Source organism: Bactrocera oleae, chromosome 4 (genome assembly GCF_042242935.1).
Source record: "Bactrocera oleae isolate idBacOlea1 chromosome 4, idBacOlea1, whole genome shotgun sequence".
Lineage (NCBI taxonomy): Eukaryota > Metazoa > Arthropoda > Insecta > Diptera > Tephritidae > Bactrocera > Bactrocera oleae.
In genome coordinates, this window is record NC_091538.1 from 66722893 (window position 1) to 66750216 (window position 27324).

Consider the following 27324-nt stretch of genomic DNA (forward strand, 5'->3'; position numbering starts at 1 on the left):
TTCGCCGTTCTAGGTTAAAATCTCCCTGAATGTCATTCCTAAAAATTTAGAAGTGTTTTTCGCTTTATTTTTTTTTTCAAATGATAAACGGGATAAACGATTCGTTTCATAGAACCCTCAAACTCATCAGCTCTTTGACGAAATGGTACTCATGATCACTTCAACTCCATACAAAGTTAAGGTTTTCTAAGTAGTTAATGTTTTTGCACTTATATTTTAAATGCACCGAAGCATTAATGTCCTTCACAAATAAAAAAAAGTTTTCATACAAGACTTGTTAGTGGTATAGTGGTTCGATCTGAAGAATTTGTTCAGAGATTATAGCGTTACCTTGGACAACAAGCCATGCCCGATTTCGTGAAGATGGCTTGTCAAATAAAAACAACTTTTCGTACACGAATTTGGTTTTGATCGTTCTGTCTGTGTGACAGCTATATGCTATAGTGGCCTGGTATTGACAATTCCGATAAATTACTAACTTCTTGTGTAGGAATGGAAGCGTGCAAAATTTTAAATCGATATCAAAAAACTGGTTGACTAGTTCGCGCATATGCAGACAGATAGACGGATTTGGCTTAATCTTAAAGTTTTATTGGAAAAAGATTTAATAAAAACAAAATTGTTTCAGACATACTTTGCAAACACTGTGTGGTTATTTGAATTTTTCTTTCTGTGAGGATAAGGTTTCTTTCGAGTATTTTTAAAAAATTAAAAAGCTTCAGTTGAAGTGGTCAAGCGAAGTTTAAATAGCGAGGAAAAATAGTTACCAGTTACATTTCATATCTTTAAATAACAACCAGTTATTTTATTATGTTATTTTCCTTCAAACATCACTTATTGCCTTATCTCTCTCCCTCTTAACTAGACATTTACTCTACATTTCTACAAGCACTGAAATTCGTCCACATAAGTTCCACTACCACCAGTGCCTTCGAATCAGCTAAAAGTAATTTCATTCATACTGTTATTCGAATACCTTTTCTCACTCTACACTTTCTATTGGCATTTCTTTGCTTGATGTTGTTTCCATTTGCTCGGCACCTATGTTTGTGTTAGTCTTTCATTACACAAACGTTTCGCGTACTCTTTACCCATCCACCCTGTCTTTATGTCCTTTTTCGCTCAATGTTTTCAATTATTAACGCCCAATTTTCGACGTAATGCTGCACACCTACACAGTATTCATCATCCCCCGACTATACCTACGCTCTCTGGCACTTCTCTATCTCTCAATTATTTTAAGCATTATCTCACATTCCTTTACTCTCCCTCACTATCACTGTTACATTGTTGATTTGACATTTGCATCTCATACGTTAGCATTGTAATTTTAATGTGTGTGTGATTCTCTGTGTAATCCATCTTGAAGTTGGCTGCTCTTCCTATATTACACGTATTTTCAGCTATTCCACTATGCACTCACTTTCAATTGCACGCACTGTTTGTCTGTTATTTCATACCTTTTGTGCTTGAATTTCGCAAAATCTACGAAAAATTTCTCTACAACACTGACATCCGTTACTTGTTTTCTTCGCCGTTTTATTGAGCTTATGGAAGTCCAGCTAAACATTTGCCTCTACTTATGTTTGTATTTGTCTGCATGTTTGCCTGTGTCCACATGTCGTTTTGTATACACACTCGCATGTATGTGTGTGTATGCATGTGTTTTGTAGGCATATTTACATCTGTTTTCCTGGAAAAAATCAGCTCAGCTCCTAGCGGCCGCAACGTCGGCAGCAGCAGCAATGAACGGATTTCACATCACGGCACATTTTATTTATTCATATTTGACCTTTTTCTCTTTTAACAGTTACTAATTGAAGGAAAATATTTATCTTAGTTAAACTGAAGGCCACCAACGTAAAGTAGGAATACGCGTACTCACACACACACACACACATGCAGACATATGTCAATACATACATGCTGGTCAAAGCGCAGCGCTCATTAGCTTAGCACCGTGTAGTAGTGGTGCTCGCAACATCTCCGTACACATTGTTATTGATATAGTACTTTAAATTTAACGAGAATACTTAGCACGGCATGGAACAATGCATATAAAACTATAGCATTTTGCGTTGAAGGTGGACCTTCTATATTTTTCTTTACATTTTGTATACAAACAACGGCATATGTAAGGTTTGAAGATTTGTGAAGTGATTTTTCTTATACGCTGGTAATGACTTTGCATTAACTGCGATCGACTACTAAAGGTCGCTCATTCGCCATGGTGTACACCTTATTAGGCGCAATCAAGCAAGTTAAAGACTAGAAACGACTTCTTATCTTATTCCAAATGCGGTTTAGGTATAGAAATTTAATGCAGACTGTGAATGTATACTTTACTCTTTCAAACGCACCTAACTTCATGTAAATCGCATGACGGATGTTAAAGTTACAGCCGGTCCAATAGAGGAAAAAGTGGGCAATTGCTCCATATATAAAATAGAGCATACCTATATAAAATTTTGTGTTTAACTAAGCTGAAACATACGAATTGTTGAAAAAGCTTGTTGGTGATGATTGTATGAGCCGTACGATTTAAAAAAAACTTAAGTTTTGAGGATTTAAATGAAGATCAATGTCCAGGTATCCCAAAAGCTAGTAGGCTAGGTGTGGAACTGGTAAAAAAAGTCCATGAAGTTATTGGTATCGATGCCAAAAGTTACTACGAGAATGTTGGCTAAGGGATTAAATACGAGTAAAAACACTATTTGGAGAATTTTAACTGAAGATTTGGGTAAAAGCAAGGTCGGTGCGCGTTTTGTTTCATATGAATTAAATGAAGCCCAACAAGTGAACGGGTTTTTAATGAAAAAACCAATTCCTCTCATCAACCAACCTCCGTTTTCGCATGATCTACTAACATGTGACTATTTTCTATTTTCAAAACTGAAATCTAATTTTAAAGGCGCATTTTATGATAATAACCCAACTATTAAGCAGCCGTAATCTAGGTACTGTAGAAAATGTCCATAAATGGCATAAAAAATATATACATGTTTCAAAACGTCGTTCCAAACGTTGTACTGGGTCTGAGTCTGAGTGAAACCTATTTTTACTAAATAGTAATTTTTTACAAGAGCGGTGTGGCATATCGCAATTACTTCTTATAATATATATTTTCTATTGTCGACTAAATTTTGTCCATCAGCACTCAAAAACCAAGACTACTTTCTTAGCCTGAGTATGCTCTTTTAATATTTTGCGTCACTTGAAAGACGCAGCTAAAGATGTTATCATGAATTATTTGTTGGTATTGCGACCGCATAAATCTCAGTATTTTCATTATGAAAATTAGACATCTCAAGCACTCGAAGTTTCACCATAGTCCACTTAAGAGCGTCCGATATTAAAAACAATGCTCCATAAATTTTAAAATGATCTTGTTTGGGTTTGGAGTTAACTGTGGGGCTAACTAAACTTTAAAGAAACTTGTCAGAGAAAGAAAACGTAACAGGTCAACTTTAGATAAAAAAAAACTCGATCCACAGCAAGTGCTTTATCGAAATCAGCTATATATGGTTGCATGTACATATTTATGATTATATCTACGATTTAATAAGACCGTTAACTGATTAAAACAGTAACTGACCCAAACAATGCATCTCGCGAATTACAGCCGACACGTTCGAGTGCAATACACCCTGTTTCTGTGCAAAAAAAGGGGTAGGGCAACTAATCACGTTCTGATGGCCTGCGATATGTGTACAAGTGAGCGACAGTGTGGTGGCGCGTGTGAGTGGTGGAGGTGAATGTGTGTTTGTTGTGGAGGAAGGAGAGTGTGTGATGCGTTGTAAGCACTCGCTTAGCAATATGTGAAACAATGGGTCAATAAACACTTTAGCCACTCAATGGACCGCAACGAGAATAAATATATAACACAACAATCGCTACTTATGAGCGAAGGTTAATCTTTGTCTTTTTTTTTTTTTACTAATAACCAATAATGAGTAGTCGAAGGGTTTCTGTAGATAAATTGATTAAGATTGAGGAGGCGGCTATTGAAATAGTTAAATAGCGTTGCGGCAATAAAGAAGACGCGTCGATGAATGTGCTGCAGTTGGGGAGTTTTCAAATAAAAAATAAACTTTTTTCTTTCTACAGCCTCCGTTAGTAGCCACAAATTGTAAGCGCACATATGCGGCCTCCGTGTAGCTAGGTGCGCGTACGCGGCAGCTGACACGGCGCTGCTTGCTGCTAAGATTTTTCATATATGTCTTGTACACGTTAAAGTTAGTCCTTTGTTGTTGTTGTTGTTGTTGTTTCTATATACACGCACACAAACACGTCGTTTCGTATTAACATTTATTTTTTTTTATTTAAAAATTAAAAATTTTTAATCACTTGTAAATTACCAATTGAATTTTTTTCGAAAATCTGCTGGTACTCGCTTGACTGGGGAACACACACCACGCGCTCCGTCAATAGATTTTTCTGCGCTCCGAATTCCGATAAAATTTTCTCACACACAGATTTGCGTGCACATAGACACACACACAAACACGCGCGCACAGCCAACTCCACTTTGGCACTTTTTACACACCGTTTAGTTGGCTGCCTCGGCCTCGGCCGCTGTCGCTTTCACTGCCGACGTCTCTGCGTGCTGACATGTATACGATTGCTGTGTGGATGTCGTTGTCGGCGTTGATACTTGCGTTGACGTTGCCGTTGGCGTCAGCGCGCGCGTCGTTACTGCCAATTGTCGATTTCGACTGCAGCCAAAGGCGTAAAACGAAATTCATGCTCGCGTTCGCATCGCGTTTCCGAAATACAAAATCGACACACACCAGAAAAAAAATCACACACGCACGCACGCACACATAGTAATCGCAGAATTTTTTTTCTTTCGTATAGATTTTACTGAATTTTCTTATTGATTTTTATGCGCTGCGCTTATCGCTTTTCTCCACAATCTTTAAATTACGCAAGCTTTGAGTATGTGCATCGTGATTCAATAAATTTTAGTGTGAAAAGATTTTCGATTTTCAAGTAAAAACACCCTTCGCGCTGCGCCGAGATGAAAAATTGACTTTTCTATCTGCGTATGGACCAACACAGACAGCCGCAAAACTGGCAGCAGGCAAACAGGCATGCAAGGCAGGCCGTTAGTTGTTAGTTAGGCCGTTAAGCCAGCTATCCAGCCTCCATGTACCGGAGCGGATCGTATGCCAAAGCACAGGCATGATAAGCGAGCGACAATGTGCGAGAGCGCGCGCGAGAGAGAGAGCGCATAAATTGGATGCTGCGCTCCCGCTGAAGGTGTTGTGAAAAATAGTGGGACATTTTCGGGGCGGTAAGTCTGTTGTGGCAACTCATAGAGTGGTTGGGCGCATAGTAGTATCGCCCAACCCTGCCTTAAGCCACATTTACGCTTAAGCAACCAACCACTAACCCAACGCAAAGTGTGATAGTAAAATAGGGTTTTACACTTCGTCAAAGTAGTTCGATTACTTTTTCGAAATTTTTAAATATGCGCGTCACAGACGCACACATTTCTACACTTACACTTACAAGTATATGTAAGAGGCAGGTATGTATTGCCATGCTCCACTATTTCTTTCAACAATTCAGCGTCATAACAATTTTTTTTGCTCACAAATTAACATTTCTTAAACTGAGTAATTTAAAATCGAAACAAAAAAGAATAATAATAATTGCTTTTGTTGAAAATAAATAAATTGTAGTGTTAAAAGTATAAGCCGCCTAAAATATATGCTTAAATACATATTTATGTTAATTAAGTCGCGCATCATAGCGTTTATTTGTCGGCAATTTTTTAGGTTTCTGTCTGGCAAACGAAAGTGAGCTAGCGAGTTCTGTTTCGATGCTAAGTGAATCTATTAAATACACTGTGAAAAATATTTTACATCTAGCTTGTTGAACTCAATATGTATAAAATAGTTTTTTATGAACTACCTCAGAAGCCTTTGAAAATAATAAAAAAAAAATAGAAAAATTCATAGTCGGTTGAAACCAATCGGAAACGAAAGATAAAATGACAAACATTAACATTAAAAACATTTTTTTTCGATTTCCGGCGAAAATACGGGTCTTATAAAAAAGGTATAGGGGAATGTTGTAGATAATGAAAAAAGATATAACCTTTGCATATAGACTTTTTTTACATAACCTAAAAACTTATGTGAAAAATTCAAATGTTTGTGGCTTTTATTTTTTTTTTGTACAAATAATTTTTTTCTTTCACGAAATTTGGTGTAAATTTACCTACTTAGGTTCCAAACCCACTGAATTTTTAAAAATTTAAAATATTTATTTCTTCTCCTTGTATTGACGTAATAACGAACTAAACACCTAAATTTTCAATCAAAAAATTTCAAATCAACACTGAAAACGCTAACGCATTCCATTGATTAATGCTGACACTGGTGCACAACAAAAAAATTTAATAACAATAATACAGCAGTTAGTTAAAGAACTCTTCTAAAATCCGAAAGAAACGAGTTTTTTTTATGTTCTTCTTTCGGTGTTCCAGTGAGAGTATAAAAGTCCAGCTCAGTCAATTAGAATTTATAAGTAAACATTTTAAGCTCAAAGCGAAAGTACAAAATATTAAACAGCGAAAATGCAGAAATTCTTGGTAAGTTTAAAGAAAAACTTATAGAAGTAAAAAAATAATCAACTAGTAATTGAATTCAAAATTTCATAAAAAATATTTATTAACACAATATTTTATTAAATCTATTAATCTCAATAAAAATCAAATTGTAATACATAAAATCTTGAAAAATATTAAAATAAAATACATTAACAATGTTAACATAATATTTAAAAAAAAAATGTTTTGAAATTTCAAATCAGTTTTTTGCTTAAATCAAAAATTATTACTTTTAACGACTTATAAAAGGGAAAAAAATTATTAAGCAGAAATTCAATTCGAAACATTTTTTTACTTCTGATTATTTTTAACACAAAATTTATATATTCAAGCATTCAAATTTAATTTATAATTATGGAAAAAAATATGGAAACTTGAAATAGGTTTGGTTGTACAAAAATTTAAAAAAAAGTTTAAATGTATAAACTAAACTTAAGTAAAAAAAATTAATTAATATCACATTGTAAAAAATGTATTCGATAATTAAAAAATTGAAATTTTTAAATATATTTTAAAATGTAAAATAAAAATTATAATTACTAATGATGAAAATATATAGTACAATATATTTATGTGATTCGTTCATAAATTCTCACTTAGATTGTATTCGTTCTTGCCGCCTGCTTCCTGTGCTTAGCTTATGCTCAAAACCTCAATGCTATCAAAGAACAGATTATTGGTAAGTATTTTTAACGTTATTTATTTCAACATTGTTATTTTTCTTATTCCACAGCTCAATACGAACGCTTGCCCGGTGAGTCCATCCATTATCCCGAGGAGCAGGCTCACGTGATCTACGATCCTGCCCACATCGATGTTAACTTCTAAGCGTTTGTTATTCTGTCCGCAAAGATTTTACCCCTTTGGTGGATAATCAAATGCCATGCATTTTTACTATAGCTTTTTGTAATAAATATTAAGTTTTAAATATAAAATACCTACTATACGGTAAAATTGTGTTTTTAGTTTTTTCAGTATATTTGAAAGTAACGGTAATTATTCACATGATTCTATAGCTGCCTTATATACAAGGCACTCTCTTTGAAAAATTCGTCACTCAATTTGTCTTCATATTTGAAGCTGCCATTACATTCCCGCTTTTGTTGCTCTAGCCTGCTGGGCTTTACAACAACATTTATAACGGTCTTATAACACAAATATCTTATAGTGGGCATAAAATCCAATGGATCTGTAGTATATACGTACAACATAAGGGTGGCTCTCAAGAATTCTGATAACAAAATAGGCTAAATGACCTCTAATGGTCTGATTTGTTTATTTATTTATATAATGAAAAACATAAAAAAATCATTATTTTGTGTGATTTATGAAACAATTCTCTAAATAGTGGTAATAAATACCACTTTCAGCAAAATGTTTGGCAACCCAAGTGGTTGTACAAATTAAAAATTTGCGTGATACCTGGACGCCTACAGAAACCACCTTATTTTATATAATTAGGATATATACAATTTTTATATTAAATATTTAATTCATCATGGTATGTCACACCCTAACGCAGGAGTACCTTAGTAAATTATTAACTCTCCCGCAACTCGGCATAATCGACACTCATTAAAAGCACGTAGTAGAACTTTACATACGCAACAATACATTTGATAGATGTTCATCTCTGCTCTAGTATGCAGTAATTTACTACGCTTAGTGCAATGGTTATCCTTATAAAAGTCAGACATGCGCATAAGACGCCTTCTGGCACGCTCTCTCACTGGAGCGGGCGTTTCTCTCTATTACTTGCGCTGGAGAAACAGCACTTAACAGAAACCAGAGGGTATTTTCTTACTTACACTTAGTTAAATTACTTCAAAAAGGATATTCTTTATGTCACTTTGACATTTCAGTGAACATACTTTGACATTCCTTTCACCTTAACAACGTGAAATGAAAATGAAAAAAAAATATGCATTAAACTTTATAATATATTATAAATTAAGAAGAGATATAAATAAATTTATTTTTTAATAATAATAAAAAAAATTAAAACTTCTGGTACATCATTGCTGTTATATTAAAAAAAAATGTAAATTGTTGCCATATATTTAAAAACATATTTGTCCAGATTTGTAGAAATAAGTGATTTTTATAATATTATGCTATTATAAATTAAAATATCAAACTGCTTTAATAACATAAAACTTAATACAAATATATATTCTGCCTCAATTCATACTATTTATTAATACTTTCCACTTCTACATGAAGTTCTGAAAACAAGTTTGCTTTATTCAATAAACTTAATAGTAGCATAAAAGCTGGCATACGGACATAATTACTAATCGTGTATACATGTACATACTTGTATGTATGTACGTTGAAAAAATTTCGTATCTAAATGAACTCACCATTGTTGGTGAAAAGCTTTTACAAAGCTTTTTTGCCGTTAACTTTAAAAATATTTGCTTTTAATACCAACGGTAAGCTTATTTATTATTAATCAGATTTTATTAAATCGATATAATAAAAGCAAACTAAACTTTCATTTGATATTAATACTATATTATATCTAGTATTTTGTGATGACAGCCCTTCCCAAAAGTATCGTCTACCAAAATTGTCGTTAAACTTACTTAATTTGAAAGAATAATACGAGTTAGAAATCAACGCTTCCTTCTTGATTGTCCCTCCTTTGCTAGATCAGAACGGCCGATATCTGAGAAATCGCAATCAAGTACTTGTATGGGAAACTTTTTTATTTAACGTAATATCTTCATAAAATTTGGCATAAGTTATTTTCTAAGACAACAAAGTAATCTCCGAAGAAATTACTTTAACATTTGACGAGATATCTTTACGAAATTAGGCACAAGTTATTGCTTAAGGCAACAATGTTATCTCCGGAGAAATTGTTCAGATCAGATCACTATATCAAGTTATTGTATGAAGCCTTTGTATTTGTGAAGAGTATTATATCTTCGATACAACCGAAGTTAACATTTTTTCTTGTTTTTTTTTTTCATCAAAAACTCTTCATTTTTATTGTTTTCATTTAATTCATGTAGAACAAAACGTACCTAGACATTTCTTTTATCCAAATCTTCAAGTAATATTCGCCAAATAGTGTTTTTACGCGTATTTAAACCCTCAGAAAACATTCTCGTAGTAAATTTTGCATCGATACCAATCATTTCACGGATCTTTTCAACCACGACTACTAGCTTCTGGGCGACTTGGCATTTGGTCGTCATTTGAATCCTCATGTCAATTTGTAAATCGTTTAAAACATATATAAACGAGAGTACGACTGAAACAATCGTCATCATAAATCGAATTGATAAAAAAATTCCAAAATCTCAGTGAATTTTTTTCAAGTTCAACACAAAACTTTATAGTTTATCTTTGTAAAAATTTAACAATTGCACACTTTTTCTTTTATTGAAATGGCTGTAACTTTACTATCTGTCATCCGATTTATATATTTACATAAAGTAAGGTGCGTTTGAAAGCAAATAATGGTATCATTAGTAATTAGTTGCATTAAAAATTTTCTATAAATAACGATTTAAACTAAAGTTTGGTTATTTTTGGGCACATCTTTTATTTATCTCTCTACAGTGAGAATTTGAAAATTATTCAAATTCTACAGCCTAAAAATGTTGCAGAATAGTGCTTACAAAAAAAGCCTGATCCTTGGAAATTTACAAAGATAAAGGTTTAGTTTGTTCTCTTAGTATACTGTTTTTAAGTATATTTAAACATTTCTCAACGGTGAATAAAACTAATTGAATTACCCAAAATTAGTAACTACCGAGTGTTTCAATTACTTTGTCAACTTCGAAATATTAGAAGCTAGTTTTAAGTATTATCCGTTAGTGCGGTACTTGAAAGTGAAAATCTACGAAATCACGGTAATTGTAAAGTACAATAAAATATTCTTTAGCCAGATCAAAAAGCTTTAATGACATTTATAAATAACCTCATTACTTACTTCGGTTAATACCATACAATTACATATAATTTAAATGCACGTAATGAATTTTACTGATTTACAAGAAATTAGCAACGAATTAAAGCTTTTCAGAATTAACAATACACATAAGTAGTATTATGTAATACGTATTACAAAATAAGTCAAAAATACATAAAAAATACATTGGTATACTTACAAGTACATTTACCTAAATGTGATTAAGAGAGTCATTAAGAAGCAATGAGTCATTAATATTTGATCTAAAGAGAGATTAATGAAATACACATGATGCTCAGAGTGTGACTTATGATTAACAATGACGTATAACTACTCGCTTCCGTAATAATAATAATAAGAAAGAAATGATGTCAAATAATTGTTCTGGAATTATTACGTGGACTGTCTAAATGTGTCATTACTCAAGCGATTTCTCAGTAACAAAAAAATAGCGAAATGATTCGCAAACCTTCAAATTAGTAAATTGTTGGCGTAATAGTAGTGTAGGTGTAGCACAAACAAACAACAAAAAAATAAAATACTATATTATTTAACCTTACTTATTATATAAGCTGAGTTTGATGTTAAGTAGTACGTAATATGTAGACAAATATTGCATAAACAATTACTCATTCTGCGCTTCTTATATTTATCTTCCGATTCTAAAGATATTTTATGAACCACTATGTTTGGCGAATGCTGTTATTATTTTGCGCATATGTGTATTTTTTGTACACTACACAACTTGGATTAAAGCCGTGTAAAGTACAAAACCCTATTGTGTATAAATTTTGAAAGATTCTTGAAATCATACGTAATCAAAGCAAGCCTAGATCAAATGCACAAAAAAAAAAAAAAAAGTTGGGATTTCAATATTCACTCTGAAAGGACAATTAAGAATATTAGAAAATTTTAAGAGAAATGTAAACGAGTTGCAGCGTTCTTTTGCAGCTAAGTAGGAAAAAACAAAATGCCATATAGAACTTTTTCTTTTATTAGCTTTATATTTTCTCTGCCGATAAGTTTTGTTTGTATTATAATTTAAAACTATCATTAATGCTTTAAACAACTTTCTAAAGTATTGATCCATTCTATCAACAGAAAAAGTGAACATCTGATATTATATACAATTATTCGTATTGTTCCCTGACAAAAACTTTTTATAAGTAATTTTAGCAATATTATATTTTTACTGTTGTTTCAAAAATTTTTAAGAAAATTTCCAAAACTTTGTAAAGAAGATAGAAGAGCTGTTTTTCTTTAAGGTAAATATATTTTTTGCGATTCTACAAAAATTCCGTATATTTCAGCCTTTAAAGTTTTCTCGTTAGGCTCGTATGAGTTCATGATATCTTCGTTCACTCTAAATACTCATAGATACTATGACACATAGAGTGTTAGTAGTAATTTCCCTTTTCATATACGTACATATATCTCTCAGCTTGGGAACACTTATTGACTCTTTCCAAGTTCATAGATATGTTTCTTAAATAAGATCACGTTTTTTTCTGCATGCTAACAATATTTATACTAATAATAATTCATTGAAGTCACGTACATATGTTTTGGCACAGTAGTGTGCAATATATAATATCAAATGGCTTGGCAATGTCTTAACAAAAATTTTTTTTAAAATATATTTGGAGATTATTTTTTAGTAGTAAAATAAATTAAGGAATCAATTTTAGGAGGCCACGACTTCATATTCGTTTTATGAAGGTTTAAAAAGTAAAGAATGAGCATCACCTTTAAATTGCTAGATTGCTTTATAAGCCCGAGTCTACCATACCCAAAACATTAACCAAAATGTCTTGAGTCGATCGATAAGTGATTTTAGGATTCTCTGTTATCTCTCCGATGACAACACGATGATTTTAAAGCACAAACGGTGCTTTTCGATGTTATCTGCAATAATAGAGGTGAATAGTTCCATGAGGCAAGTTTTCGATGACTTTACGACTTTCACCGAACGCTTTGTGCCAATCAAATGCTTGTGTTCGTGCTAATGTAGAATCCCCTAAACACTTCCATTGGAAACACAGCAATTCAAGCGAATTCATTGTTCAATTTTTTTCACATGGTAAAAATTGGCAGACAAATTTTTTGTAAACAAGCAGTGGCCAAACAGTAAATTCGTGGTTAGAAAAGGATGTGCGCAAAATCTCAGATCGATATCTCAAAAACTGAGGGACTAGTTCGTATACATACAGACAAACAGGGGGACAGTCATATCATATTCTAGAGATGTTATAGAATCAAATAAGACAATAAAAAATGTTTGTTTTTTGAAGCCGTGAACCCATGTAACCACTTAATCGACTCAGCCCGTCACGCTGATCATTTTTAAATATATTTACTTAATGGGGACGTTTCCTTCTGGTTGTTACAAACTTCGTGGCTAACTTAATATACCCTGTTCAGGGTATAAAAATTTAAAAGGTGAAGATTTTCTATAAAATTCTGATTTTTCTATATTGACGCAATAATGATTATGTATAGCTCTGCCTATTTTATAAGTGCTAAACATCAGTCAATATGACAAACTTATTGTATTTTGCACACTACTGTAACAATTAAAAATGTTGATTAGTTTAAAAATTAAACAAAATGCAGCAAAAATACTTGTGTTTATATTTTTTTACACACAACTGTACTCACCTTAATGTATTCGCTATCAAAGAAACAGTAAAACCCCGTTATTTTCAGTTTAGTATTCAACAACAGATTCTGTTTATTTGTTTTTTTTTTTATTAAAATTTTTACAAGGAAAAGTACACATATACATATACAGTTATGAGAAAATAAATACATTGCAACAGGCGACAAAGTCCTAAATGCCTTCTACAAATACAACAAATATAAAAATTATGCAAAATGATGTGATATAAAGCTTTGTTCTTTCTTTTGTTTTTGTAATAAACATATATGTACATTGCAAGTGTGTATTGCAAATCTTGGGTGCCAAAATATATGTATGCTTCAATTAGATTTTAGTAAACATAGAAATTGTATATTACACACACGCCCAGAGGCTTAGTAATCATACCGACGCTGTTTGCTGCGGAAGCGTATGACCAGGTAAATAGCGAACAGCAGCATCACACCCTAAAAACGATGATAAAATGCAAATAAACAGAAAAAAGTGATAATAAATATCATATAATATGTAAATACCATATGTACAATGCGGAAATTATTTCTAAACAAAATTACAGTAAAGTACAGCAAGGTGCAAATGAGCCGCAAGCACACATACACACACTCTACTAACGCTTATAAATGTATGTATGTATGTTTACATAGGTATATGTATGTATGTATGCTGGCAAGTCGTATTTGCATATACATATGTATGTGCTTGTGTTAATTACCGTAACTATCAGATTTCCCCATTCACCGCTCGACGAGTAATTGAAAATGCTGAGGAATTCATCTTCCGCCGCCTGCACACAACCGGCATTCCACAGAGCTGTTTGATTTACGATCATTTTGGGATAACAACTGGCGGGGTAAGCGGAACGTCCAATAGAGAAATAATCGTTGGGACTGATTTTACCGCAGCAGTGATACTGTAAAGAAGATAATCGCTTATGTATATCTTGTTGTTCTTCGAAGTAATTATTTCATTATTGGAATTTTAATCATAGCTTATATGTGTGTGTGTGTAGAATTATTGGCCTGAAGGTCATGTACATATATACATATGTTCGTGATATATGTATAGATTCTGGGCTACTTCTTTGTTCTTTTAAAATATTATATTTAAACTGACACACGCTTATCGTTTAAACAAAATTGTGAATTATCAAGCAACGCGTCACAATAAATACTTAAATTTGTATGCATGTACATAAATATATTTTTTCATTGTTTTTCATGTGATAACTGCTTAAAATATAATTTACTTTGTCCGTAATACTAGCTCACAAACATATATAAAACATGAGCATCAAGCAGATGCCTCTTGTGAAATCCGCCACATGTATGAGTCATATATGTTATTAAAGTATTTTTATAATGCTAAATTTTAAAATAATATTATAACATATTATTATTATTAGTATTTTTTCAGTTACCTATCTGCTGTGAAAACGATGCAAGAGAGTCTACAATGGTAAGTACATGTTACCACATGAACTTTTGAATATAATTTGAATTATCTCAAAATTAGTAAAAATTCTTATTATTCATAAACTCAAGTTTAATGTTTTGAGTTCGAAAACAAAAATAATTATATAATATGTGGAGTTCAATTTGAAATCCCTAAAAACAACATAATGAAGTGGAGTTTGAGGCGAAATAAAGAAAATTTGTTGGTAAACTCCTAGTTTATGTTTAGTGTTTAGTAAATAAGTTTATATCTTCACATATACCAAAAAAATTGGCGTTTGTGGTGAGTTCTTGTAAACTCTAGATTTTGTGAGAAACGTTTGCTTCTGCTTACCATTCGCACAATATGTAAGCACTATAACATTTAGCAAATGTAGTAAAAAATAATTTTAGATTTAATAAATAGTTTTGAAGTCGTACGAAAAGTTAACTTGTATTTCTTAAATACACCCAAATGAAGTAAGGGGTAAATTTTAAAAATTCTGGAAATATTACATATTTGCATTGATTAATCACAAAAACTCTGACTTATTTGGTTTCATATACCACAATCCATTGTGCGAACACTGTGTTATCGGCTTTTTAACAACCGATAGGAATTTGTTTTTATTCTTTTTTGAAACTTTGTTATCAGTTTTCTGTGGCAAAACAAATATTTATTTAGTAATTTTTGGACTTAAAGTTTTTCATATTACTTCTTTTTGTTTTTAATAATTTCTTTTAAAGTGCGGAGTTCAATTACTTCTATATACAATATATATATTTTTTATTTTTTTTTTTATTTTAATACAAACTATAATTTAGAATTGAATTTATGTAAAGTTCATTGAGTTGTAAGCTTTTGCGACTCGTGTATCGATCTGAAATTTTGCAAGCGTCCTTTTCTCTCCAAAAAACTGCTCAATCGAAAACGCCAATATCGGCGCACTATAGAATGATCGGTCAAGTCCCTGTATGGAAAACTTCTATATTTGACAATGTATTTTCACGAAATTTGGCATGGGTTATCGACCAAGGCAGTTGTGCAATCTCCGAACAAATTATTTCGATTGGACTACTATAGCCTATAGTTGCCATACAAACTGATATTGATCTATCATTTTATACCCACTCATTCTATACAAAAATAAAAGTGAAGGATATTATTGCTTCGGCCTTTTATTGTCAAATGTAAGTATTGCAAACCAAATACTTATTATTCACAATTCTAGTGGTAACACCCCAAAAAAGGTATTGTTTGTATACCATATATACAACAGCAAATACTCCTCATACAAATTTTGCTTATTTGTTGCATTGTAAATATTTTATTATTTTTACTTTTTTTTTTAAATTCATGGTCATAATTTGCACATGATAGCTACATACAAAAATGGGCTGCTTAAGGTTCCTGCGTTTGAATCAACACGAGAAATATAAAATAAGCAATGTCAATTAGTTCGCTCCTCATTCATAATTTCTGTTAAAACATTTTCCCACAAACTTACCGTTTGTTGCGTATTATTCATAGCTCCTGGCATTTTGATTTCCTCTAACCAGGTCTTTTCCACATCCTTGGTAGCGAATTCCTTGATTGCCGCCGAATCGGAAGCGTAGATTTTGCCAACAATTTGGGAGACCAAAGAAAGCGCAATGACGATGGCATACTAAAAAAAAGTACGAAAAAAAAAACAAAAACAGCAACAATTAAAAAAATCAATCAAATTTGCAATTAAAAACCCGTAAACTGGTTATACGAGTGCGCGTGTGTGGGCAAAAATTGGCATTCACGATGTGTGTAGGTTACTCATACGCACCGTGGTCGTGAGACAAACATCCTCCTGGCAAATACCACAGCAACCCAACATTGCAGCTATGAAATTAATGCCACCCACGATAAATAGATAATAGATGTAGACTTTGGGTGCGGTGTTGAAGCTCAGGGCGCCCAAAGCGATCAAAAGCAGGCCGAAGATCTGCGGGAAGAGAGTTTGGGAGAATGATGAAAAATTTATTTAAAAATAATGTATGTTTATATAATGCATATACTGTGTATATATGTGTGTGTGGATGGTGTATTTGAGAGTAATGTGCAGTTGCATGTTCTAATTTGGCATGAATTGCTTAGCAATGGCATTGAGCTTTTACCCAAATAGTTTGCAGCAACTAACTCATTGTATAATATAATTGAATGCACAGATAAATGGTGGCTCGCAAACTGGTTTTATATTGAGGCACAAAATTAAAAATTGGTAATTATAAAACTTGAACTCTACACTGGCAATAAAAAAAAATTAAATGAAAATTTAATGAATTTATAATAAATTTGTAATAAAAAATAATAGATTAATAAAAAATTATTAAAATTAATTAAATTTGTTTTAACTAAATATAATTTAATTAATTAAAATTGGCTTAAATTTAATTAAACCGAAGTCATTTACTAAATAGTAATATATTAAACTAGTTTTTTATAAACTTTTAGTTTTATTAATTATTTAAATTTAAGTAAGAACCCAAAACAAAAATAAACATTAAAAAAGTCATGGAGGAAATTAATATATATTAGTAAAATTTCATAACTCAATTTTTTAAATTTACAAATAAACGTTGAAAACATTTGGTAACTCTACAGAAAAATATTCAAAAAAAAGCTTAAACTGTTTTATTCACGTTATCATTTGAATGCAATATAATACATACCTCAAACCGGCGTAAATCTATTCAAAATTGCTGCCAACGGTAAACTTGCTCAAAAGATTAAATTACAAAAAAGAAGTTCTTTAAATTGATATCAATTTCATAAAAGTTCCTTCAATCTAACAATTTTATTAAATTAGTACTTTTCAGATGACAACCCTATTTAATAAAATTCTCCCACTTTAAACTTTTTTAAACCTTTTCAAACTGTAGTTCTCTTTTAAAATATCTATGCTTCAAAATTGAAATTTTCTAACATATTTTTTTTTTGTTATTTCAAACAAGCCGACTATTAAATGGTTTTTAACCTATAAGCTTCACTGAATTTAATTTTTTAACAGGTGGTAACCCTATTACAATAATTTTTTGCTCTAAGCATTGATAAAGCACTTTGGTAGGGTTTCTTTAGTCTATTTATGTTTCAAATTTTAAATTTACAAACAGGTGGCAACACTGTTAATAATTTTTATGTTGTTCCAAACCAACCGACTATTACATGGAACAATCGAATCAAAAGAGTTAACATAAATCGGTTGAAATTTTAATACGTGAAATTATAAAAAATAAGCAAGAATACTTAAAAACTAATGAAAATAGGCAATTTTCAAAATACATATATACATACACATAATTAATAAATTAAAATATCTCAATTGCGCTCAGTTTTCAAACCACCCTGCACAAATATATGTACAGAATTAGAAAACAAAAACCATAAACAATTTGAATGCAATGTAGATGCCCGACAACAAAATAAGAAAACAACAAATGCTTACATACAAACACATACATATATGCATATACATGTGAGTATATGTATGTCTGTATGAAGTACCATACTATTTTACGTGACTTGGCAGCGTTACGCGTTTCATTCAACGCTGTTTACGGTACCGGCGGGCGAGACGGCTTGGTGGCATACATAAATTTCGAGTTTTAAACAAGTAAATACCTGTGCGCACACACTCACACACACCATACATGCATACATACATGTTTACATGTTTGCATGTTTACATATTTGCCTTACGCACACATTCGCCATTTATCAATGTTTGCTTGTAGTATGTATGTAAGTATGAGTACCTGTGTGCGCATCGAGAATTGTCGCACCAAAATATCGCCACAACAACAAACAATATCACAAGCTTAGCCAAAGTGAACTCAAAGTTGAGCTGGTGGTTAAGCACAAGCTCAAACGGTAGGCGATACAAGCCATTGATGTGACTTATTCACCAATGGAGCTGATGTGTATATATGCTCGCACATAAATAACCGCCATATTTGTATTAATTGTGCACAAAACGACACACACGCACATACTTACAAAATTTCGTGCAAACCGTATTTTATTAGGCATGCGGCATGTGAGTTCAGTGAAACGAAAACAACAAAAACACAGAAGCCAAGAAAAAAGAATCATATTGACACAGCTGCTTTTGAATTCAAATTAACATTTTAGCGGCCGATCGATGATATCATTTTGTAAAGTATACACAAAACGTAAAAAAGGTGACTGTATTCGCAGCGGCAAAGTGACAAACGGATGGCAGCGATTTTTTATTAGATGCTTAAAGGCTTTTTTATTTGAAGTAACATTTCTAATTTTTATTTTAAAGATTTCTTGTATTTTTTTTTTGTCTTTTTAATTAATTTTTTTTTATCTGTGTTTTTATATTTTTTATTGTTTTTATATTTTAATTATACCCTGAACAGGGTATATTAAGTTTGTCACGGAGTGTTAAACATCCAGAAGGAAACGTCAGAGGCCTATTAAAAACAAGCTAAGTCGATTTAGCCACGTCCGTCTGTCGGTCCTTTTGCCTGTATATACGCAAACTACTCCCTCAGTTTTTGAGATATCGATCTGAAATTCTGCACACGTCCTTTTTTCCCCAAGAAGCTGCTTATTTATCGAAATTGTTGATAACGGACCACTAATGTATATAGCTGCCATACAAACTGACCGATCAAAAACAAGTTCTTGTACGGAAAACTTTTTTTATTTGACAAGATATCTGCACGAAATTCGGCATAAAGTAATATCCAAAGCAACGCTACAATCTTCGAATAATTTGTATAGATCAGATCGCTATAGTATATAGCTACCATACAAACTAGCCGATCAAAATCTAATAAAGATCATTTAATACCACTTTCTGCTACAAGAAATGCAGCTGTGAAGGGTATTATAGCTTTGGTGCAGCCGAAGTTAAGGGTTTTTTTTGTTTGTTGAATTTTATATTTTTAATTTTTTGTTGATTTTTCGTTTTTGGTTGTTTTTGTTTTTAATTTTTTGCTGTTTTTGTACAAATTTTTTTTTTTTTTTTGTTTTTGTATTTTGTTGCCTGCAGATATTTAAATTTGTGCATTTTTACTTTTATTGTTTTGCTTGCCAAGTGACAGTGAAAACGCCTTACTGACGCTTTTGTATATGTGTATGTGTGTATGCAGTATTATTCATCGCCATTTATTTGTGTATGCAATTGTTTGGTTAACAACAAAAGAAATAATAACAATAACAACAAGAACAATAACAGCATGTAACGGACTTTTCACGTCACTCAACAAGTTGTTGTTGTTGTATCTTTTGAAAGCAAATAGCTCTTCTTATTTCAAAAAAAAAAATAAAAATCATTTGTTCTTGTTGTTGTTGCTGCATAGCATTTGCAATAATTGCATATTGAACTTACCGCCATCAGCACGTTCATTATATTCAGCAGACATTTCATTACACCGGATGTACAGCCCATTTTGAAAAATCTCTTTGCGTTATTCACTTATCTATACGCGAAAATCAAAAAATCTAAAATGGAAATAATATTTTAATGATGCAACTGCTTTCGCCAATACTACGTTGCAGTTATTTACAGTGACCGTTATAACTTAAACTTGTCGTGTATGCAAATAACGCAATAAAACAACAATAACACTAAACACAAAAAATGCATACAGCACTGAAGAAAGTCGTAGAAAACGTTTGAGTAGAACTCGCACCGAAATTCAACAACGCAAAAGTCAAATATTTTAAATTCACAATTTTATTAGCAAACCAGTTGCACAACAAGTAGCACTATAGCACAAGCAGAAGCCCAGTGGTCAACCGTTTCGATCGCAGACAGTTTTCGAAATGCCAAAAAATCCAATATTTCAAACCTGTAATCGTATTTTGCGCGCTAGCTGCGTGTCGACCTCTGTCTGCCGGTGTGTGTGCGTGTGTTTGTTCGTTGGGGAATGTTCGTGTGGATTTGTACAACGCCGGCGCTGCGCTTGATCGCTCTCGCTGTGCGCTTTTCGTAATCAATCGTTCGTGCCGCAACAACGGTCGCGCTGTGGCCACCTTGTGTGTGCACGAAGTGTAAATGTTGCTGGCAACAATGTTAAGCAACTTGTTGACTGCGTTTATGTTGCGATGGGAAGATGTATGAAGTGCTGTGCGTTTGTAAAAGTTCTATGTGAGAGTAAAACCGTTAAAGCTCCATCTTCACATCAACCGTTTTCAAGTCTTGAAGTTTTCAGTGACTTTTAAGGTTTTGAGAATGCTAAAAGCATAATTTTTTATTAAACTTTACAATCATTTTAAATTATGAAAATATGCTTCTTTACTGCAAATTATATTTGATTTTTAGGTTGAAGCATAGATTTATAAAAATTTGGTTCATCTACTTTTATATAGCTTTTCGGAAGAGTTTTGCTTTTCTTAGAGTATCAATCAAAATATATACTTTTTTTCCAATTCCCAACCTCTACGGTTACACTTAATAACTCTAGAATAGATCTTGCTGCATTTCTAGTATATGTAAACCTTGTGTGGGTTGAGAAATCATTTTCAAATGGCTTGCCTACATATGTTGGTCTTTGTGGACTTTTTAACCTCAATTCTCACCTCTACCGAGATGTTTTAACCTCAGTCTTGCAAAAGTTGAAGTTCGTGAAAAAGATCAATGCACCTCTGCTATGAATCAAACTATTCAGTTTCCGCAAGAGAGATTAAAAATAAAAAATGTTTCTTTTATTTTTTCATTTAACAATTTTATTATTTTTATATCTATTATATTATTCGAATTTAAATATTTTATTCAGTTAAATATTCACAATTCCTTCACATCAATCTTATTCAAAAGAGTATACTATTTCCACAAAATTTTCCAATTTTTGCGACATATTGTGGTATAAAATTGGCTAATTACTCATTAATAATGATTTGTTCCCGCTTCTGCTTAAGATTTACCATGCTACGAGTGAAGTAGTAGGCAGCAATCACGCCAAATACCTAAAAAGATTTAAAAATATTTTTTGACTTAGAAATTGTGTTAGCGAATTAATTTTATTGCGTGTTTTGGGTAAATAAAAAATATAAAAAAATGTTAAATACTTGCTATAACTGCTTCAAAGTTATTCAAAAAGCGTTATTTTTTTGTTTAAAAAATGTTGACGAAAATATTTAAAAAAAAAGTGTCTAAACAGGTTTTATGAAGTTATGTACTTATCTAATTCGCACTTTACCTGAACAGCAATCAGTCCAACAATAATCAGAATAAGATTGTCACTTTGTTCGTTAAAAAAGCTCGTCGCCGCATCAACACAGCCTCTGGCGAAAATATTATTATCCTCCGAACAATCGCCCCAGCGACAACAACTCGCAGGTAGAGTTTGCTGTTTGTCAGGCAAATAATCCTGTGGACTGTCGCGTCCGCAGCAATGGTGCTACAAATAAATAAAATCGATTTGATAAAAATAATATTATGAAAGAACTCGTCGCTGGCGACCTGTTCTTGAATTTCGTCCAATGCCTCCTGGGTCTCTGGTCGTTCATCCCAAATGCTTTGTACACGCTCGACCGCCATTAAATAGAAGTCATCTTTGAGTATGCCAAATGCGATCATACAAATCGTTTCCAAAACTATGCATAACACTGTCGTAACTATGTACTGCGAAATTAACCAAAAATCGCAAACAAAAAAATTATATTGGTATAATTATATGTCATGAATTTAGTTATCGGTTAATTATGTGTGATTGCCGACTTGCCACTCACTCACCGCCCAAGATAGCATCAATGACTGACGCACCGATGCCATGGCGCCCGTAAAGGCGATGAACATTGCTAGGAACCCAATGGATGCTGCGGTGTAAGCACCGGCTAAAGAGCCGGCACCGCCTAGGGAAACGACGCCGCATGAGATGAGTAGAACGTCGAAGGCCTGAAATTAAAATAAAATTAATTTTTTCTTAAGCACAGAATAGTTTTTTAGAAAATTCTAATTGCAAATGTTTATTATGAAGTAGAAAATCTCTCGAAAATTAGTCTTAGAAATCAATGAATTCTTACTTTAAGGTCTGATTCCGAAGACGTATAACTGCGGTACATACATATCTTTTACTACCAATGCTACGAGTAGAGATTACGACAGTCTTCGCTCCATCATTTTAAGATTTCACAATAGTGACCTCTGATAATTTTGAGAAAATTGCAGTGTTTTAAGAGGCAAAATTTTAAGAGTCGAAATATACATGAAATAAATTAGCGCTAAGCCAGTTGGAAACTGTTATTAGTAATTAGTTAAACGATTTCTTACTTTTATCAAAACAACCAACGAGTTTTCAGTTAGACACTCAATACTAAATTCATATATCTGTGTTAATTTAATTCACAACTAACGAAAAACACAGTATGTGTACAGTTTTACTAATATGTTCATGTATTTTCTGTGTCTCGGTCAAAATTCTACGCAATAAATGCATGCAAGCAGCTGCAATAAAAAATATTGAAATACGATCGGGTACTGTCTGCTACAAATATTTAATTACAGTACATATTTATTTCAGATTTTTCAAGCAATTTTAATGTTGCTGTATTCTTGTTTTTGTTTAACGTCATATTTGGGGCTCCACCTTGTTTCAATAAATGTCTAAATGTGTGACATTTTTATGAGGTTGAATGATCTACCCATGAAAGATCAGATGTGCTTACGTAGTTATGAATATTGTGAATAAGAAAATAATTGTTTCGAAAACGCGTAAAAGCTATGATAAATTGAAAAAATATATTTTAAATTATATTAAATTAATTTTGCATTAATCTGGCGAAAAATATCGTTTCTTCTTGGAAGGTAAATGACTCCAAATTATAATATTTCAATGACTACAGAAGAATTCTCGTTGAGTGATTTGTCCATCGGCTGAAGTAGTAAACAATTTACGACAGCGAATTTCAAAAAACAGCCTCAAACGACGAGAGATTAACCTCTATGTTTCTAAGCGGCTTAATTTGACGAGAAAAATCACACTACAACTTATAGGATTTGTTGCGCATTTTCTCATGAAAAGCTTGATATGCAACGAAGCATTTGGACCTCCCCGTATTCCTATTTTATTTTAAGTTTTCAGAATTTATTCGTTCGCTCCAATCGATATGGAATATTCTCCAAATAATTTTATGTATAATTTTGTTAAAACATGTACCTTTAAACAGTTCTAACTGGAATATAAAGTCATTTTTAAGCTACAACTTCCAATAAAATTAAGTATTTTACATATTATATCAGAGGCGGTAGACGGCGCTGTTGTGTAGGATTTTTGCAATGATTTTTTATTTATTTTTTAATTTTTAAAAATCTTAAAGGCTAGATTTTGCTTGTTTCAATCTTGATTAGGGTCACTAATGTCGATAATGGAAGAAAGAAAATGTCGGAGTCCCTTTAAAGTATTTATATAAATGATCATCGTGACAAGCTGAGTCGATTTAGCTATGACCGTCAGTCTGCCCGTGCGTATTTGCTCAGTTGAAAAACTATTTTATTTGACAATAGTTCTTCGCGAAATTCGGCATGGATCTTTATCCGAGACAATGCTACAATCTGTAAATACATTTTTTTTTACGAGATATCTTCTCCAATTTTAATTATTTTGATTTGAATAAATTGTTGATACCGAACTAGAAAAATTATAGCCATATAAACTGGCCGATCAAAATCAATAAAAAGATCCGTTTATAGCCTTTTATGCTATAAGAAATGCACCTGTGAAGCGTATTAAAGTTTAGTTTTTGTTAAATTTTTTTTATAATTCTTCAATACTCACAGTTATCAAACAGTTTATCATTAGGAACACATATTTCCACAGCGTGGCTTTCGAAAAGGGCACTTTCATGTTGCCTTTGACACTTTATTTAGCTGTGAATCAAATAGAAATGTTTTATTAGATAAATAATTGGACACCTTAATTCTAATTAAACAGTTTGTTCAATCACAAAATTTTGTTCCTGTCGTTCTAATGAGTGTATTCGAAGACAAAGGTGTTGAAAAGTTTGTTAAGTGTCATTTAAGAAACTTTTTTGGCAGATAATATATGTATACATGTGTTATTTTGGCTTCACTTTTTTTTAAATTAATTAAATATAATTTATATTTTTTTAATTGTAATTTAATTATTTATCTTTTAGAACTTGTTTCTCTATTTTGAGCATTTCTATTATTTATGTTTATCTATTCATTTATTTTTTATTTTTTTTTTGGCTTTATTTCTCTTCCCTTTTCGGGTTTTTGGTTTTATTTACACAACTTTTTAATTGTTTTGTTTTCTTCTCATGCCACTCATAGCTCATTTTTATGTTTCACCAACGCAGTAGGAACGCTCTTTCGCATAAAATATTCAAAATATGATGAAAATAAAACTGAAATAAAAAGTATTCATTAAAAATAAAGCTAAAAGCTGCTGCACGCAATTTTCTACTCGCAGTCTTTTTAAATGATTTTTTGGTTTTGGCCTTGTACATACGTGTATGTATGTAAGTTTCTGCAATAAAAAAAGTCACTAGCCTCAACTTTTTATTTATTTTTAGATTACTGCCGAGTTGATTTGTTTTTTGCCTTCAAGATTTACTATGTTATTATATTATTTCTTTCTAAGTTTCTTTTCAATAAATATTTATGTTTGTTACAAAAAACTGTTAATTATAATACGGTTGCATTTCCGTTAGATTTTCTAATTTTCATTTGTTTACACACCCCCGAATAAAAAATCAAATCGAGCACTGCACATCAACGTGAGTCGTTTGCCACGAAATGATCGCGTCCGTGCCACATTGACGACTACTGCTGGTGGATTGCATGTTCACGCAAATTAATTCAAATACAAACACGGAAGAATACCTAGAGAAAGCATAGCTCGTGGAAAATCGAATGACTGAAAAGTCAATTCGGAAACAAATCTATGCGGCGTGTAAACATATCCACCAACATATCGCAACTCGGCACTCGCATTTGCCGGTTTCCCCATTTAACGAAACACATGCACACATATTTATTTACTTACAAATACTATATAATTGTTTACATGTGTAAGTAAAATAAATTACTGTGCTATGAAATTTATCTTCTTCTGTATGCACAATATTTAAGTATTTCGAGCACTAAAATTGGAATCTCGTTATTAAAATTTTTTGTTGCAGTGCAGTTTGAAAATATTGTTTTTCGAGGTACTCCAGAGAGGTTACAGCTGATATAAAAATGTACTGTTTTCTCATGAGATCACATATTGATCATATTCATTATATATTTGAAACATTTTGTTATTTCAGAACTGTACTCAGAGTTTTGATATTTTTTGTCGAGAGTCGGTTGAATTTATTAGTAAATTAAGTTTAAAACTCAAGATCGGTAAATTTGCTAAAAAAAAATAAAAAGAGAATGTTTCTTTCCAGAAAAACTAAAAACCTTTAGATTCTAAATATTTTCTCTTATACATGGGTTATTGTATTGTAGAAAACTAGAACTTAAGTCTGGCTTTTAGCTGAATTAAGTTTCCCCATTAGCAGAAAAAGACTGGGGCAATTTTATGAGATCCTTATTCGAGCTAATGATATCTTTATGGGGCAGGTATATATAATCCGAATGGATGAACTTTGCGCAAAACAACTAATGACATGTTATAAGAGAATGCATAACTCCTTGTATTTATTTCTTTCCCTAAAAGTAAAGTACGAAACGTTTGATAAATCTGCTAGTTATTATAGAAGTTAGTTAGCTTATTTTATAGAAATGAGATTGAAGAGATTCGGTATAAAAAGATTGCAAAATTAATCAGAGAGAAAATCGCCTGATTATGCTTTTACGTCACATAAATACAGAAAGCATTCAGTAAAGTTCGTGAAGTCATCGAAAACTTGCCTCACGCGAGTCATCCATCTATCTCTGATAATGGCGATAACATCGAAAATTGTAGAAACTGTGCTTGAAAATCGTCGTGTTGGCATCAGAGGATCTCAACATCTCAATATGGAAAATTGGATTAAACGTTGGCATGTTAGTATTAGCTCAGAAGCCTATTTTAAAAGCGATAGTAAAGATTTATATTAAAGTACGCTAAAATATAATTTTATAATCAAACCGGGTCAATTTGATCAGATGGTATTCTATACTACATATATCACTATTAAAAATTTCATAGAAAACATAGAAAGATTGGTCCCCCAAAATTCCTTTATTTTATTATTTAACCTCCCACCTGACAAAAAACTAAACTAACTAAAAGCGGTAACTGTGGGACAATCGAACGTTATCTTACAGAATCCAAATCAACCTCATTATTTGACAATTGAGTGCACTTTCCTTTAAGAATATTAGCACTAACATCCTTACAGGTAATGGTAAGTTGCTTGATACATGATTTTTTGTGGACCTAAATAGCAATTGTGGACTTGAGCTCCTCGAAGTTATTATATTTTATATTTACTGTAATCAAGTTTACTTATAATTCATTAATGATTTGGGTCCTTATATCAAGTAAGTCTTCAGTTATATGGAGCCGAAAAAAAATTGTGGTAAATTGAGTTAACTTAAGGCCCAAATACAAAATTAGCCGAGCCAGTGACATGAATGACATCAGTTCTCTTAAATATTTTTTTTCAAACAATTTGTGATGTGCTGAAAAATTTTTTTATTGTTATAATTTACAAATTTTTTTTTTATAAATATAAAGTAGCAATTAC

The 27324-nt window shown here is 32.0% G+C and overlaps 2 protein-coding genes and 1 long non-coding RNA gene across 4 annotated transcripts; 1 reads left to right on the forward strand and 2 right to left on the reverse strand.

The window, feature by feature from the left end:
• Positions 1-6470: 6470 nt before the first annotated feature.
• On the forward strand, positions 6471-7573 carry LOC138856859 (uncharacterized). The gene is made up of 3 exons (XR_011395826.1): positions 6471-6601; positions 7220-7298; positions 7353-7573. It is a non-coding gene; the product is annotated as an uncharacterized lncRNA (long non-coding RNA).
• Positions 7574-13240: 5667 nt separating this feature from the next.
• On the reverse strand, positions 13241-20477 carry Tsp42Ek (Tetraspanin 42Ek). 2 transcript variants are annotated; one of them, XM_014247288.3, is made up of 6 exons: positions 20287-20477; positions 20027-20117; positions 16451-16609; positions 16142-16300; positions 13916-14113; positions 13241-13649 (listed from the first exon to the last, which is right to left on the reverse strand). In XM_014247288.3, exons 2-6 carry the CDS (start codon positions 20084-20086, stop codon positions 13578-13580), a joined length of 648 nt encoding a protein of 215 aa, XP_014102763.1. In that variant the 5' UTR covers positions 20087-20117; positions 20287-20477; the 3' UTR covers positions 13241-13577. The 2 variants fall into 2 exon arrangements, with proteins under 2 accessions (XP_014102763.1, XP_014102762.1); XM_014247287.3 differs by having other exon boundaries at positions 20027-20139; positions 20287-20475.
• An 862-nt stretch (positions 20478-21339) lies between these two features.
• Positions 21340-25453, reverse strand: LOC106627263 (23 kDa integral membrane protein). Its single transcript, XM_014247329.3, has 6 exons — positions 25343-25453; positions 24417-24508; positions 22376-22537; positions 22103-22264; positions 21840-22040; positions 21340-21606 (listed from the first exon to the last, which is right to left on the reverse strand). Exons 2-6 carry the CDS (start codon positions 24483-24485, stop codon positions 21520-21522), a joined length of 681 nt encoding a protein of 226 aa, XP_014102804.2. The 5' UTR covers positions 24486-24508; positions 25343-25453; the 3' UTR covers positions 21340-21519.
• Positions 25454-27324: the final 1871 nt, after the last annotated feature.

Excerpts from the sequence above, each read along its gene's own strand:
- Tsp42Ek (XM_014247288.3), bottom strand. The coding sequence starts at position 20,086 with ATGGGCTGTACATCCGGTGTAATGAAATGTCTGCTGAATATAATGAAC. Across the intron at positions 16,301-16,450 it reads ATGTTTGTCTCACGACCACG|TATGCCATCGTCATTGCGCT; the intron begins GTGCGTATGAGT and ends ACTTTTTTTTAG. Across the intron at positions 14,114-16,141 it reads TGAATAATACGCAACAAACG|TATCACTGCTGCGGTAAAAT; the intron begins GTAAGTTTGTGG and ends TCTTCTTTACAG.
- LOC106627263 (XM_014247329.3), bottom strand. The coding sequence starts at position 24,485 with ATGAAAGTGCCCTTTTCGAAAGCCACGCTGTGGAAATATGTGTTCCTA. Across the intron at positions 22,041-22,102 it reads TGGACGAAATTCAAGAACAG|CACCATTGCTGCGGACGCGA; the intron begins GTCGCCAGCGAC and ends ATTTATTTGTAG. Across the intron at positions 21,607-21,839 it reads TTGGACTGATTGCTGTTCAG|GTATTTGGCGTGATTGCTGC; the intron begins GTAAAGTGCGAA and ends AAATCTTTTTAG.